This window comes from Myotis lucifugus, unplaced genomic scaffold, assembly GCF_000147115.1.
Source record: "Myotis lucifugus unplaced genomic scaffold, Myoluc2.0 scaffold_124, whole genome shotgun sequence".
NCBI lineage: Eukaryota > Metazoa > Chordata > Mammalia > Chiroptera > Vespertilionidae > Myotis > Myotis lucifugus.
In genome coordinates this window covers 2,064,402-2,080,380 of record NW_005871172.1, presented here as the reverse complement: position 1 = coordinate 2,080,380, position 15,979 = coordinate 2,064,402, and the positions used below count along the sequence as shown (strand labels likewise).

General features: G+C 33.7%; 1 protein-coding gene across 5 annotated transcripts in view; it reads left to right on the top strand.

Annotated features, from left to right (window-relative positions):
• NUCB2 (nucleobindin 2) overlaps window positions 1-15,979 on the top strand; it is a 35,692-nt gene that overhangs the window by 13,242 nt on the left and 6,471 nt on the right. For 4 of the 5 annotated variants that reach the window (XM_006093826.3, XM_014460078.2, XM_014460079.2 and 1 more), the window contains 7 exons: window positions 2,153-2,279; window positions 7,191-7,294; window positions 10,076-10,261; window positions 10,573-10,663; window positions 11,242-11,300; window positions 11,395-11,487; window positions 12,516-12,605. In XM_006093826.3, coding sequence (XP_006093888.1) covers window positions 2,153-2,279; window positions 7,191-7,294; window positions 10,076-10,261; window positions 10,573-10,663; window positions 11,242-11,300; window positions 11,395-11,487; window positions 12,516-12,605 — 750 coding nt within the window. The remainder of the gene's footprint in view (window positions 1-2,152; window positions 2,280-7,190; window positions 7,295-10,075; window positions 10,262-10,572; window positions 10,664-11,241; window positions 11,301-11,394; window positions 11,488-12,515; window positions 12,606-15,979) is intronic. The other variant, XM_014460080.2, reaches the window with a different exon arrangement.

The following is a 15,979-nucleotide window of genomic DNA, read 5'->3' as shown; positions in this document are numbered from 1 at the left end:
GGTCAGTGTAACTTCCATCTACTTCATTGCCATCTTGCTCTGAGCTCTGAACTCTGACTTCTTTCTTTCTTTTTTTTTAGGTTTCATCTGAATACACATTTATTAGATAAATATTAGAGGTTATCACATCATTTAACTACATACAGCTTTGCATCAACGACTTCTTAATTGTTAAATCTAGTGAACACTTTTTATTCCTCTTCTTACTGAGCTCTTTTCCTTTATCTCACTGGTTCTCAGATTTCAGGGCTGGTTCAAACACAGAGTTAGGGCCCCACCTCCAGACTTCCCAATTCAGTAAGTCGGGCCTGTATTTCTAAAGTTCCCGGGTGGCGCAGATGCTTCCACTTGGGGCCACGCTTTGAGAACTATTGTTTTATCTAGTAATAATGACCATTCTCCTTGAAATATACTGCTATTTTTGCTTCTACAACAGTATATTTTCCTAGCTCTTCTTCTTCCCCTGTGAACATTCTTTCTTGGTCTCCCTTGTGGGGTTTCTTTTCCTTACCGTCTTCAGCAGGTCCCATTGACTCAGTCCTAAAGGGTTTGCCTGATTGCCAGTTAGACTTGCAGTTTGTGACTGCAAGTGCACTTATAAATAAGAGAAAGTAAACCACCAGCTATTTTGTTTCTTAAATCTTGGAACATGTATCTGATTACTTATCTATGAAAAAAGTAATCAAAGGAGTCAACCTAAAAAACATGAATTTTGAAGGTATTTATATATGGGATGACTATAGCTGAAGTAGGCCAAGTTACTTAAAAAAAACCTTTACTAAATATAATTCACATACCATAAAATTGCCCCTTTAAAGCTTAATATTCAGTTTTTTTTAGTATATCAACCAAGTCATGTAATCATTACCACTAATTTTAGGACAATTTCATTTGCCCCCAAAAGAAACCCTGTACCCATTAAGCATTCTCTCCCCATTTCCTTCTCTCCTTAGCCCCTGGCAACCATTAATTTACTTTCTATCTCTATGGATTTGCCTATTCGGGACATTTCAGATGAATGCAGTTATGCAATATATGGCCTTTCGTGTCGGCTTCTTTGACTTAGCATAATGAATGAAAACATATGTTCTCAAGGTTCATCTCAAAGTAACATGTACTAGTACATTGATTCCTTCTTATGGATGAGTAATATCCCATTGTATGGATATTCCATTTATTGGTTGTCAGTTCACCAGTTGATGGACATTTGAGTTATTTCTACCATTTTGGCTAGTATGAATAATGCTACTGTGAGCATTCATGTACAAGTTTCTAGGTAAATATAGGTTTCAATTCTTTAGGTATATACTAGTACCTAGAAATAGAATTGTTGGGTCATATGGTAACTCTGTTTAACTTTTTTTTTATAAGAGCAAGTTTATTTAATTTGTATTTATTGATTTTTAGAAAGAGAGAGGAAAGGATGGAGGGAGAGAAACATCAATTTGTTGTTCCACTTATTTATGCATTTATTGGTTGATTCTTTTTTTATTTTTTTATTTTTTTATTTTTCGCTATAAGTAATACAAAGGGTATTACATAAGTGTCCTTTCCCCCCCTTGGTTGATTCTTATATGTGCTCTGACCGGGGGTTGAACCCACAACCTTGGCATATCAGGACGATGCTCTAACCAAATGAGCTACGCTACTTGGCTGGGGCAAGAGAAAGTTATTTAGAAAGTTACAGAGGCAGAAGAAGTAAGGTGCAGAAGAAATTGGCTCAGAAAACAAATTATAGAAGCAAAAGCTCTCCTTGGAGCTTAGGAGGAAGAGAGGCAAGGAAAATGCCCCTGTGGGGAGGGGGTGGGGAAAGGAGCAGGCATGTTTCTTAGAGAGAGCTGCTGTGTTTAAATTTTTGAGGAACTGCCAATTCTTTCCCCAAAATGGCTGCACTATTTTATAACTCAAGTGACTTTTTGAGTTTCTCCTTTGTGCTTTAATTATGCCTTTATAAATTTTCTGCTTTTAGATATCTTGATTTCAGACTTACAAACTGAATATTTTCTGAAAGAAAATGCTTTCGTAATATCAGATTTACCAAAATTAGTCAAAAGTATCTACCTCTACTTTATTATAACCCTATTTTTAATATATGGTATCTGTTCTAAAATATAGTGTAATAGATAAAACTAACTTATTATTTTGTCAACAGAGTGGGAGGCTAAGCAAAGAGCTGGATTTAGTAAGTCACCATGTGAGGACAAAACTTGATGAACTGAAAAGGCAAGAAGTGGGAAGGTTAAGAATGCTAATTAAAGCTAAACTGGATTCCCTTCACGGTAAGAGCTACATAAAAGGTAGAAAAATGTCAATATCTGGTTGTTGAGGTCAAATTACATTAAGTAGCATATGTCATGTTTTCTAGTAAAAATTTAATGTTAGATTTATTTGGTTTTTCTTAATTTTTAAAATTTAATTATTTGAATAGTTAATACATTCACATCATTAAAAAATGATTGGCTTAAAATAATTATATCAATAAAAAGGGAGAATGAAAAGTAATGAATGAAGCCACTGATTTAAATGAGGAAAAATAACATCAAAGTAAACCAAAAGAAAAGAGACAGAGAAAATCTAGTTGGAACAATTTTCATAGATGAAATAGAAAAATTGTCAGAGAGCTAGCTTCACAAAAAACACCAGCCCGGCCGGTGTCAACGGGAATTTTATCAAAACATTGAAGGGCAGATGGTGAATGCTCTTTAAACTGTTCTAGAACATAGAAAAAGAAGGAACGCGTCCACACTCTTATTATGTATGGTGTCAAAACCAAAATTCTTGTTGTCAAAAGGATTCTAGCCCTAGCTGGTTTAGCTCAGTGAATAGAGCGTTGGCATGCGGACTGAAGGGTCCCAGGTTTGATTCTGGTCAAGGGCATATGCCCGGGTTGCAGGCTCAATCCACAGTAGGGGGCATGCAGGAGGCAACCAATCAATGATTCTCTCTCGTCACTGTTGTTTCTATCTCTCCCTCTCCCTTCCTCTTTGAAATCAATAAAAATATATTAAAAAAAATATATATCCTCCAGTAAGGATTAACAAACAAACAAAATATTTGTCAAATGCCCTTTCTGTATGTATGTCAAATGCAACACAGGCATTTGACAAAATTTAACATCTCTTCTTAATTTGGTAGTAATCAATAGCTACTTCTGTAGCATGATCAGATATATTCAATTAAGCTACATCATACTTAATGGAGAAACCCAAGTATGTATCATAACTAAAATCAGGAGCAAGACAATTGATGCTCACTCTTACCACTATTAATTAAAATTTTATTGGAGGTACTAGCCAAAACAATTATACAAATGAAAAAAAATTGAGGTGAATTAATTGGAAAGGAGGTGATAAAACCATCTCTTGCTGAAACCGGTTTGGCTCAGTGGATAGAGCGTTGGCCTGCGGACTCGAGGGTCCTGGGTTCAATTCTGGTCAAGGGCATGTACCTGGGTTGCGGGCACATCCCCAGTGGGAGATGTGCAGGAGGCAGCTGATTGATGTTTCTCTCGCATCGATGTTTCTAACTCTCTATCTCTCTCCCTTCCTCTCTGTAAAAAATCAATAAAATATATTTTTTAAAAAACCCATCTCTATTTATAGATGACGTGTTTGGAAAAACCAAAGTAATTGGCTGAAAACTTAGTATACACTTCAGGAAAACTCATCAAGGTAAACTTATACAGAAATCAGTATATTTCACATGTACAAATAATAGCCAGTTAGAAGATATAATGGAAGAAAAGACTCCATTTGTAATACCACAAAAATAAAATACCAGGAATAATCCAATTAAAAAATGTATACGATGTAAAGACAAAAAATTTAAAATACTCCTAAAAAACACAAAAAAAGATTTGAAAAAAGTCGGAAGACATAACATCTTTTTGATACAAAAACTCAACATGATAAACATGTCAATTCTCCATAGGTTAATTTATAAATTTAACATAATCCAAATAAAAATATGTACTTTTCCCCCCTGGTACTAGCCAAGTTAATTTAAAAGTTCATATGAAAAAGGAAACAAGCAAGGAAAGCCACATACCTCTGAAAAAGAAGAATGAAGAGGACTAGATATATTAGATGTTAAAATATATCTCTATGCCTCAGTCATTAGAACTGTATGTTGGTTTTCTTTGTTGTTTGTTTGTTAATCCTCATCTGAGGATATTTTTCCATTGATTTTTAGGGAGAATGGAAGAGAGAGGGAAAGATCAATGTGAGATTTCAATTGGTTGCCTCCTGCACGAGCCCTGACCAGGGCCTGGGCTGGGAAGGACCCTGCAACCCAGGTAAATGCCCGTGATCGGAATCGAACTTGGGACCCTTTGGTCCACAGGCCAAAGCTCTATCCACTGAACCAAACCAGCTTAAAACTGTATGTTTTTGACATATAAGTAGGCTGACCAGTGGAATCAGACTAAAAATTCCAGAAGTAAAATTAAATACACATAGAACTTAGTTTGAATTAAAGGTGATATCTAATTTTTAGCGGGATAAAGCTAGATTAAAAAATAAAAGTGTCAGGACAATTGGGTATCCGTTTGGAAAAAGGTACAGTTAGTTCTGTATCCTGTATATAAGTTCAAATAAAGATTTAAGTGTAGAAAATAAAATAATAAAAGCATCAGGTGACAACATAGGTGGATTCCTTTATTATTTTAGAATAGCCTTTCTAATAATGAATGAACATCAAGGGGTCAGACTTAGCAGGTGGGAGACCCTTCAAGCTGGCTCCTGTGTCCTTGTGACTTGCCCCCTAGGTTGGTTATTTGGGTGATGCATTGTCATTAATAGAATCTGAACATTTACTCTCTGTGGAATAATAGTTTTTAATCTTCAGATAGCACAAGAACCACCTGGGGGGCTAGTTAAAAGTGCAGATAACTGGATCTCAACTCCAGATATTCAGATTTTGGAGATGAGTAATCTGCATTTTAAACATGCACCTCTGGTCAATGGATTATATTGGAGAAATGTTCTTGTAGGGCATTAAACTCCCTGCTGGTGAATAGACTTAGAAAACAAGTACCAAATACTCATTATCCTGAAATAGAGGTAAACTGAGCTCATACCGTACTCTTTCAGGTCACCAGGCACACAAGGTAATTTCATCCTTGAAACCAGCCTAAGGTGTTTTGAGATTTCTTTCTCCTTCGACAACCTCTATTTCCTCAATCTTGGCAATATTTTCTTTATTTCAAGATAGAGACTGAATTCTGTTATCTAAAAAGAAAACAACATAATAAGCTTAGAAAACTTATGAATATTTTGTCATTGATTCAGAATTTATGCATTGAAATTTCTGATAATATGAAGAAGGGTTTCAAGGATCTTAATTTGGGGGATCTTAATTTTTAAAGTAGGTAATACATTCACATGGTTTAAACCCAGAAAGACTAAGAAGGTATAGCAAAAAGCTCCCTGATATTTTTGTAAGCTGCCAGTTCCCACTTCCCTTAACATAATCCTTCCCAAGTTTCTTGATTCTTATATAAGCAAACGTAAAAAAAAAATTCTTATTTTTCCTCTCTTTGTATATATACGCTAGCATACAATACACATTTCTTTTTGCCTTGTGTTTTTCCTTTAACAGTATATTTTGGAGGTCTTCCTGTATTAATACATAGAGACCATCTTCATGTTTTAAAAACAGCCGCATAGATTTCCATTACATGGAGAAACCATAATTTATTTAGCCAGGCCCCTGTTGATAGACATTTGTGTGTTTTTTTTCTAGTGAACACTCTTGTACATATATTGCTATGTACCTGTGTAAGATTACTTGTAGGATAAGTTCCCCACAGTGAAATTGTTAAACCAAAAGACATACGTATTTGTAATTTGGATAGATATTGCCTCCTCCACAAAGGTTGTATTAGTACACATTCCCACCAGCAATAATTTCTCACAGCCTTGCTAATAGTATGCATCTTCAAACTTTAGGAGTTTTGCCATTCTGTTACATGGTATTTTAGTGAAGTTTTAATATGTATTTCTCTTATTTTGAGTGAGGTTAAGTGTCTTTTCATATATCTCACTGGTCATATCCTTTAGGACTAAATTTTGTAATGCATCTTTTCTTTATAAGCAAAACTCCTAGAACAGTGCCATACTAATAATTCAGTAAAAGTTTGGTTGAACTAAATTTAGCAGTTTCTTCCTTTCTTGCATGACATACTATCCCAGGCTTATCTTGTATTTACCCTGTGCAGCCCAGGAATCAGGCATTTTTGTGAGCATTTCTGTTTGTTTTTTAGTGTGAAATTATATTACAAACCAAGGGCTGACACTGGCTGTGCTCATTGCTTCTGGAATATATATTCTTCTTGGCACTTTCATCAGATAGAGTTAGGAAATACATGCATGTCTATACACATATACATATATGCACATTTGTAAACATATACATATATACACACATGCACATATATATGAAAAATGCATGTACATGTACATATTTTAGAAATGATAAGTTCACACTGATAGTACTAATTCCCATCCATTTCCACAGGTTTCTTGCCTTCCATCACTCCATATTTGTATATTCCTTTTTCCTAAGTGGAAACCCTGACTTCTAACACAGTTACCTATTTTGTTCAATTCTACAGCCCAGAATCACTTCACCCATTCAACTACAATATACTACTGTAGCTTACTTTAAAAAAATTGTTTACAAAGAAAGACAATTGATGTTTCTTTAAAAATATCAGTCATAATTGAAATTAATTTACCTGAATTAGACTGTATTTAAAAGATTCATTGGAGAAGCATACACAGAATCTTTCATATAAATTTTAGAGCAGTTCTTTTTAGAAATTCTAGTTAGACTTTGATGAGGGCAGTGTATTAGAATTTATCTAATGAAAAGTAGAAAACTTCATAGTTTTATGGTAATAAAAAGTTTTTGCTATTGATTACACTGATGGTCAACTAGTCTTTCTAGAAATAACATTAAAATGTACACATTAAGTCTGTTCCATTCTAGATTCAAGGAATTATCTTCGCCCAGAATAATAAATTATGCAGTATTTTAAAAGAAAATATGAACCCTTAATCTAAAACTTTGAATTTTGTTAAAAAAAATCCACCAGGAATAAATATGAGTGCTTATTCTTATATATTACTTATATTAATGTTTTTAGCTTCTAGTAATTTATCACTTACGGTTTTCTCATTTTTTTTCAGATACAGGCATAGACTACCATGCTCTTCTAAAACAATTTGATCACCTAAACCACATGAATCCTGACAAGTTTGAATCTACAGATTTAGATATGCTAATCAAAGCAGTAAGAATAATTCCAAAAAATAATGTCTTTATTGTGCCTTTGAGGTTTTGTAAGTAAATGTATATAGTGGTTATATATATGTAATTTGGCAAGTAAATTCAATGAAGTGATAATATAATTTTTATATATTACTCTCTAGAATATCTTTAAAGGGAAATGGCTTAACCTTATTAGTATCTATATATAAAAAAGCCTAAGCAACCATTACAACTGGTCGACCGAACCACCTGTCAACCGGTTGCTATGACGTGCACTGACCACCAGGGGCCAGATGCTCAATGCAGGAGCTGCCCCCTGGTGGTCAGTGAGCTCCCACAGCCAACCTCCCGTGGTCCCTCCCCTGGGCTGGCTGGCTCTGATCAGCCCCGATCGGCCCCGGCCTGGTCGCCCCGATCACAGGTGAGGCCAAGGAACCCCACCTGTGCATGAATTCATAGATAATAATTTGTACATACAGGTCTGTAATCCCTTACCAACAATTGCAGAATCAAACAAAACAAAACAAAACAAAACACCTGTAAAAACTGAAACCTGACTTGAATTATAGTAGGGCTATTTATATTTTTTTATTTAGTCTACTTAGTGCGAGTACTCATAGATTTTGCTAAAGAAGTACTATTCTGTTTGATTATAGACTCTGCAGGGATGTTCCAGAATGTGGCATATGTGCCATATTCCCTTTCTAAAAAATCCTTAAATTTTTTTCTTCCAATTATTGAGATACTATTGACATATAACACTGTTTAAGTATACAGTATAATGACTTGACATTGTAAAATGATTACCAAAATAAGTTTAGTTAACATCCATCACCTCGCCCTGACCGGTTTGGCTCAGTGGATAGAGTGTCGGCCTGCAGACTCAAGGGTCCCAGGTTCGATTCCGGTCAAGGGCATGTACCTTGGTTGTGGGCACATCCCCAGTTGGGGGGTGTGCAGGAGGCAGCTGATTGATGTTTCTCTCTCATCGATGTTTCTAACTGTCTATCCCTCTCCCTTCCTCTCTGTAAAAAATCAATAAATTAAAGAAAAAAAAAAACATCCATCACCTCATATAGTTATAAAAACTGGGTTTTTTTCTTGTGATGAGAGCTTTTAGGATTTACTCTCTTAGCAACTTTCAGATATACCATACAACACTGTTAACTATAGTCATCATATTGTACATTATGTCCCAGGACTTATTCATCTTATAGCTAGAAGTTTGTACCCTTTGACCACATTCACCCCATTCTCCTACCCCTCTGCCTCCGGTAACCATAAATCTGATTTCTTTTCCTATGAAATTAGTTTAAGATTCCACATATAAGTGAGATCATACAATATTTGTCTTGGTCTGACTTATTTCAGTTATCATAAGGCCCTCAAGGTCCATCCATGGTGTCACAAATGGCAGGTTTTCCTTCTTTTTTATGGCCAAAATGATAGTTAGGCTGCTTCCATCTCTTGGTTTTTGTAAATAATGCTGCAGTGAACATGAAGGTGCAGATATCTGTTTGCCATAGTGATTTTGTTTCCTTTGGATATACACCCAGAAGTGGAACTGTTGGATTATATGGTAGTCCTATTTTTAATTTTTTGGGGGAACCCCCTTACTGTTTTCCATAGTGACTACACCAATTCACAATCCTACCAACAGGGCATGAGGGTTCCCTTTTCTCCACATCCTTGTTAGCATTTATCTCTTTTTGATGATAGCCATTCTGAAAGACATGAGGTACTATCTCATTGTGGTTTTGATTTGCATTTCCCTAATGATTAGTGATGTTGAATACCGTTTAGTGTACCTGTTGGCCATTTGAATATCTTCTTTGGAAAAATGACTCTTCAGGTCCTTTGCCTATTTTTAAATTGGATTATTTGTGTATTTTTTTGCTATTGAGTTTAAGAATTCTTTATGTATTTTGTATATTAACCCCTGGTCAGATACATGATTTGTAAATATCTTCTCCCATTCCATATGTTGTCTTTTCATTTTGTTGACTGTTACCTTTGCTGTGCAGAAGCTTTTTAGTTTGATGTCTTCCCTCTTGTTTTTTATTTTGTTGCTTGTGCTTTAGGTGTCATATTTAAGAAATCATTACCAAGACCCATGTCAAGAAGCTTTTCTCTGTTTTCTTCTAGGAGTTTTATAATTTCAGGTCTTACATTTAAGTCTGTAACCCACTTAGAGTTAATTTTTGTGAGTGTTGTAAGGGATTTAGTTTCATTCTCTTGCATGTGAATATCCAATTTTCCCAGCACAGTTTATTGAAGAGACAGTCATTTTTCCATTGCGTATTCTTGACTCCCTTGTCAAATATCCCATGTGCTCACCACCCCAGTGTTTTTTTTTAAATTGATTCACAGTTGATAGAATATTCTGGAACTCATTTGGGCTCAAGGATTTTAGATAAGAATTTGCATTCCTCTCAGATTGTACTGTACCAAGTTACCAAACTAAATGTTCTTGCCTGGATGTTATGAGATTGAGTTAAGTGTTTAGAAACGAATCTAGTTTTCTACTGTACAGATTTGATCCAGTCCCTTTTATTCTTCTTTTTCAAATCAATTTATATATTACTTACTTATGAAGAACTTCCTAAACTTTTAGTTTCTTTGAATGCCTGAACTTCTGTTAAAAAAAAAAAAGTGGACTGAAATAATGGTAGAATTTAAGAAGAGGAGTTTTGTATTTTTTTGGCCCTTATATACTGTCTTCTATTAGAAAATATGCTATATGCAAGAATGGCTTTATTTATATTTTTCAAACACATCTTTTTATTTAAATATTACATTATAGGCTACAAGTGATCTGGAAAACTATGATAAGACTCGACATGAAGAATTTAAAAAGTATGAAATGATGAAGGAACATGAAAGGAGAGAATACTTAAAAACACTGAATGAAGAAAAGAGAAAAGAAGAAGAATCTAAATTTGAAGAAATGAAGAAAAAACATGAAAATCATCCCAAAGTTAATCACCCAGTAAGGATTATGACTTTATGAAACCATAATTAGATGAAAATACTTCCTTGAACCAGATAGTAGATTTTTATCATGTTATTGGTACTTAAATATTAATTCTTAATTCTGCAAAGTTCCTCATATTTATATATTTTTTTTGCATATATACACATAGATTAGATTTTGTTTTGAGTGTTTTTTTAAAAAGTTTATTGGGGTGACATTGGTCAACATGAATATATAAGTTTCAGGTGTGGGTTTCTATGTTACAAAATCTGTATATTGTACCATGTGCTCACCACCCGAGTGTTTTTTTTTTAATTGATTCACAGGGAAGCAAAGATCAACTAAAAGAGGTATGGGAAGAGGCTGATGGATTGGATCCTAATGACTTTGACCCCAAGACATTTTTCAAATTGCACGGTAACATATTTGATACAAATATTAATATTTATATCTGCTGTTTGAAAAATTATAGTTGCTTTACTCTTAATATTTCTGCCAAGGTCTACTATTGAGTCCTTTTGAGAGTAAATGTTTAGAGTATTTCTCTAGTGTAATATAATAGTCTTTATTGCTGATATGCAGTATAAAATATTTTGAGCCAGTAGCTGTGTCTTTATATCTGCTTTTACTGGTAAATCACTATATGACTTATTACAAGATTCTCTGTAAAATGAAGGCATTTCTGTGACTAGGTATGTTATATCTAACAAGTTTTATGCGATCATATTAAAATTTACTTTCACTCATAGCATATTGCTTTATATTTTTGGGAAAAAATTGATATATTTCCCTAAAACCTATGATGAATTATAAATAAATGAATTTTTTTTTATCAGTTAGACACATCTGAGGCTTCATAAAAAAGAAGAAACCTTTTTGGTAGCATATTGGTATTTCATATCAGTACTGCTTTTGCAAACCAATTGTAAATAGTTGTATTTAAATTATTTATTTTCTAAGGCATTAAAATCAATTTTTTGCATTGGGAACTTTAGATGTCAATAATGATGGCTTCCTTGATGAACAAGAATTAGAAGCCCTATTTACTAAAGAGGTAAATGAGTTCATTAAGTATTTGGTTATTTTGCTCTCTCTTTTTTTCCTTTTATTATCTTTCTTTTATGTTGGTTTTAAATTTTTCTTTTTAGTTGGAGAAAGTATATGACCCTAAAAATGAAGAGGATGATATGGTAGAAATGGAGGAAGAAAGGCTTAGAATGAGGGAACATGTAATGAATGAGGTATGTTTTAAAAGTTTAATATATGTTACAGTACTTCTATGGATTATTCAAGTTGTTGCAATAAATCTTATCACAAAATGGAAGACAAATACACAGAATAGGTATTTAATTGGACTTTGATTTTTGATCCAGAATATTCAATAGATTCCCTTACTGTGAATAAAATTATTTTGTAACTCATTTAAAATATTTTAAAAGATTAAGATGCCGCTGCATATCAGCTATAAAACATCTTTTTGGAAGTAAAAAAATAATGTAGTCCAATATTTGGTATTTTAAATGGCTATTTTAGTTTTTGCTAAGAAAATCCAAAAACCCAATACCCAAGTGGTTGATAACAGCACATATTTATTTCTTGTTCACATTACTAAGCTGAAAACTCTAATAGAGACTTCATAAGCAGGGTAACTAAAGCCCATTGTTTTGCTTCAGTGATGATTTTCACCTGATATTGATGAACTGGGATTTCTGTTGACTGCTTGGCATCCCAGGTATCAAATAAATTTCTTTGGTTATTGCTTTTGTAACTGAATTTGCCATAGTTTACAAGAGCCATTGGAAGATTTGGAGGTTGTAAATTTTTGTTTTGATGTACTAGGTTGTTTGTTTTTAAAAATAATTGTTGAGAGCATTTTAACTTAAACTCCGTTACTCTTGGCTAAACAATTCTCTTACTGGAAAGGTTATTTTTCTTGCCTAAATACTTGGTTTCAAGGGATTATACATAGTGTGGTGAGCCTAACCAGTTAGATCAGCAACTTAAACTTGGTGATTTTGGGGGTATCAGGGATATAGATATTTCACTGCATTTCCAAATTTGAATAATATAGAAGAGAAAAATATCTATTTTCTGATTTTGATATAATGTTTAGTGTTCTGTTTTATTTTTTCCCTCTCAGAGTATATGGATGTTAGGCTAGCTCTAACTGCTATATGTTTATGTAGTAGCATTTTTTGGAAGACAGTTTCTAGTGTCTACGTAATATGAGAAAGAGTTATTTGATTTTACTACACTTTCCTTTGATCAGGTTGATTCTAACAAAGACCGATTGGTGACTCTAGAAGAGTTTTTGAAAGCTACAGAAAAAAAGGAATTCTTGGAGCCTGATAGCTGGGAGGTAATAGACCCTATTTGAAATGGGATGTATGATTCAAGAAATTCCACATCCATCTATTCTACTTTTAACTTTTATTCCCCATTATATTTTCATGTACAGTCTTACCATTTTGGTTTTTCATATAAAATATCACTTTTATATAATGAACTTGATTTCTTAGAAAGCTTATGGTAATTGATCTCTTGTTTGTAATCACATTGCATATTAAATTAGAAGTCTTAAAAATATAAAATAATGATCATTCTTGAAAATGAGAAATTTAAATACATTTAGAGGATAAATTAGAAATTACCTATAATTCTACCACCTAGAGGTAGACACTAAACTTATGTATTGTGTTATGCAAATTTAGAAATAGTTTATATATTTAGTATATGCATCTATAGCATAGAGTGTATAGTGTATGATCCCATTTTTAATTTATATGTACACATAAATTTATAGCTCTCTCTATATATATACTTAAAATGGCTTTACACTGTATAGATGACTGTGAGTTTGTGAAATTCTGTTTTTTTTAAATTTATCAATATTTCTTGAACATGTTCTATTGCTCAAACACATGATTTAAGAAATGACTCCTTAGCATGCAGTTGGGTGGTTGTAGCATCATTTGTATAACCATTCCTCCAGATTTAGACATTCTGGATGCATCCCGCTTTTTTTTTTTTTTTACTGTAATAAATAACACTATTATAACTATCCATTTGTTCATACATTTGTGGCATCTGTGATTTCTCTGAGATTAATTCCTAGGAATAGAACTATTCTCAAAGTTTATGAACATTTTTTTTTTAGTTTCTAAATATACCTGTCAAACTGCTCCAGAAAGGTATTCCAATTTATATCAAAGTTGCCTGTGTATAAATGAGTGCATACTTTATAAGAGTAGTTGAGAAGCACCAACCAAACTAGGTTGAAGAAAGAACATTATCTTTTTCTTTATAGAACAGAAAAGAAAAAGATTACCATTTTCATTAGATTTTTAATTGTCCAGAAAATAATTTGAGATAGGGTGACCACCTGTGCTGGCTTACCTGGGACTGAAGAGTTTCCCAGGATGTGTTCTCAGGATATGGATTTTTTTCCCCAGGATACGGAACTTTTTAGTGCTAAAACCAGGACAATCCCACGCAAGTTGGGACAGTTGGCCATTTTAGTTTGAGATTAAAGAAATCAGTTGCTTTTTTTTTTTTTAAGTTTTATTGATTTTTACAGAGGAAGAGAGAGGGATAGAGAGAAAGAAACATCAAATGATGAGAAACATCCATTCGCTGCCTCCTGCACGCCTCCTACTGGGGATTGGGCCCTCAACTGGGGCATGTGCCCTAACCAGGAATTGAACCAGGGACCTCCTGGTTCGAGGGTCAAGGCTCAACCCCTGAGCCACATGGGTGGGGTCGGCTGCTTTTTGTTATAGGTTTTGTCTAACATTTGAAATATTTCTGGACTTTGGTGAAGAAAAATTCTAAAATTATTTGAACATGCAATCCCTTTAATGTTTCTGGTGAACCAGATCAATAGATCAGTATGTACTTTTTTCATTTTGACAGTTTCAGATTTACAAAAAAGTACAAGAATAGACTAAGAATTCCTGAATTCCCTTTGCCAAGATTTCCTATTTTACATTTACTTCTCTTCCTCACTTTTTTCCTCTATTTTAAATCTGTGTATATGTGTATCTATATATAACATATAATTATTTTTGAAAGTAAGTTGCACATGATACTGCTTTAACCTTAATACTCAAATGTGTATTTCTTGCAAAGAAGGATTTATATTATATAATCAAGTAAAATTATCAACCTTCCCCCCTCCCCCACCCACAATACTCTAATCCAGGGGTGGGGAACGTCTGGACACGGCCCAGAGATCATTTGGTCTGGCCCTGCCAAGGCATTAGTGGCAAGTTATTAAATGTTTGACCAAAGATAGCAGGCTAATTTTTAAGTTAATAATTTGTATGGCCTGAGAATGATGTTATAAATATCCAAATGGCCCTTGGCAGCAAAAAGGTTCCCTACCCCTCTAATCAGGTAGATTTGATTGAGATTTTTGTCAATTTTCCCAATATTGTCTTTTATAGCAAAAGAAAACCCAAGAAAATGCAGTGAATTTAGTTGTAATGTCTTTCTAGTCTGTTAATCTGAAATAGTTCCTGAGTCATTGTGTCTCATGGCATTGATATTTCAAAAGAGTATAGACCAGCAATTTTGTAGACCACCCATCAGTTTGAGGGGCTGTTCCCTTATGATTCCTACTTTTGATAGGAATATAGCTGAAGTGATGCTAACTAAGGACATAGTATCAGGAGGCATTATTAGTTCTCATTATTCCCTTAACTGGCAATATTAACTTAGATTATTTAGTTAAGGTGAAGTCTACCAGGTGTTTTCACTGTAAAGTTACAACTTTGCCATTTATAATCTAAAAAAATCTTCTAAAACCCATGATATTTCCAGAATCTTAAGTCAGCTTTAAAAAAACACATCATTCTACATCATAAGTCTTTCCAAATACAACTTGTAAGCATTATTTTCATACCTATGAGTGCTTAATTATTTTCTCAGGATTAGACATTCAGGTTATCTTCAGTCTTTTATTGTTATTTTAAAAAGTGCTGCTTTCAACACATTTTCATATACAGCTTTTAATGTGTTAAGGGCTGTTTTATAAAGTGGATTGTCAGTGTAGCATTATCAGGGTCAAGAGAATATTTTTAAAACTATTGATATACTTTGTAAAGAATATTGAAAGAATTGCACTAATTTACATTTCCACTAATAAAAAATGAGTGATCTGTTTTTTGTTTTTAAAAATGTATTTTTAAGGATATACTTTGAGACTTATCTACAAATTCCATCCTCTGCTGATTCTGGTCAGCATCAGTTTTTACTTGACTGTTGACAAATGGTGATTTTCTAATCATCATTCCTTCTACATTTATTTTTTGCCTTTGTATTGTAAGGAAAAGCTACCCTTTCCTCTTCTCTACCTGTTCACTGTAGACTCATGGATTCCTGTTTCATTCAGTAAGCCTGCATCCTTCCTATGACAGTAGGTCCTCAGGTTACATCTGAGATCCATCCCTACGGCACGATGTAACAGGACTTTCGCCATAAGTCGTAATCCACCTACATAAGCACCTACGTCACTACATGGAGCACATACACAGCAGTAATGAAGTGAAACAGTAAAAAAAATTTAAAAGAAAGACATCAATTCCTGACCTTTACTTGTGGTAAATAAATAATAAAAAACATAAAGCACATATGTACATATGTCGAAATGACGGAACTTTTTTTTTTCTTCATAAATGAATGGGAGATGGTGACGTAACCACAAAATGACGTACGTTGAGTCTGACGTAACCC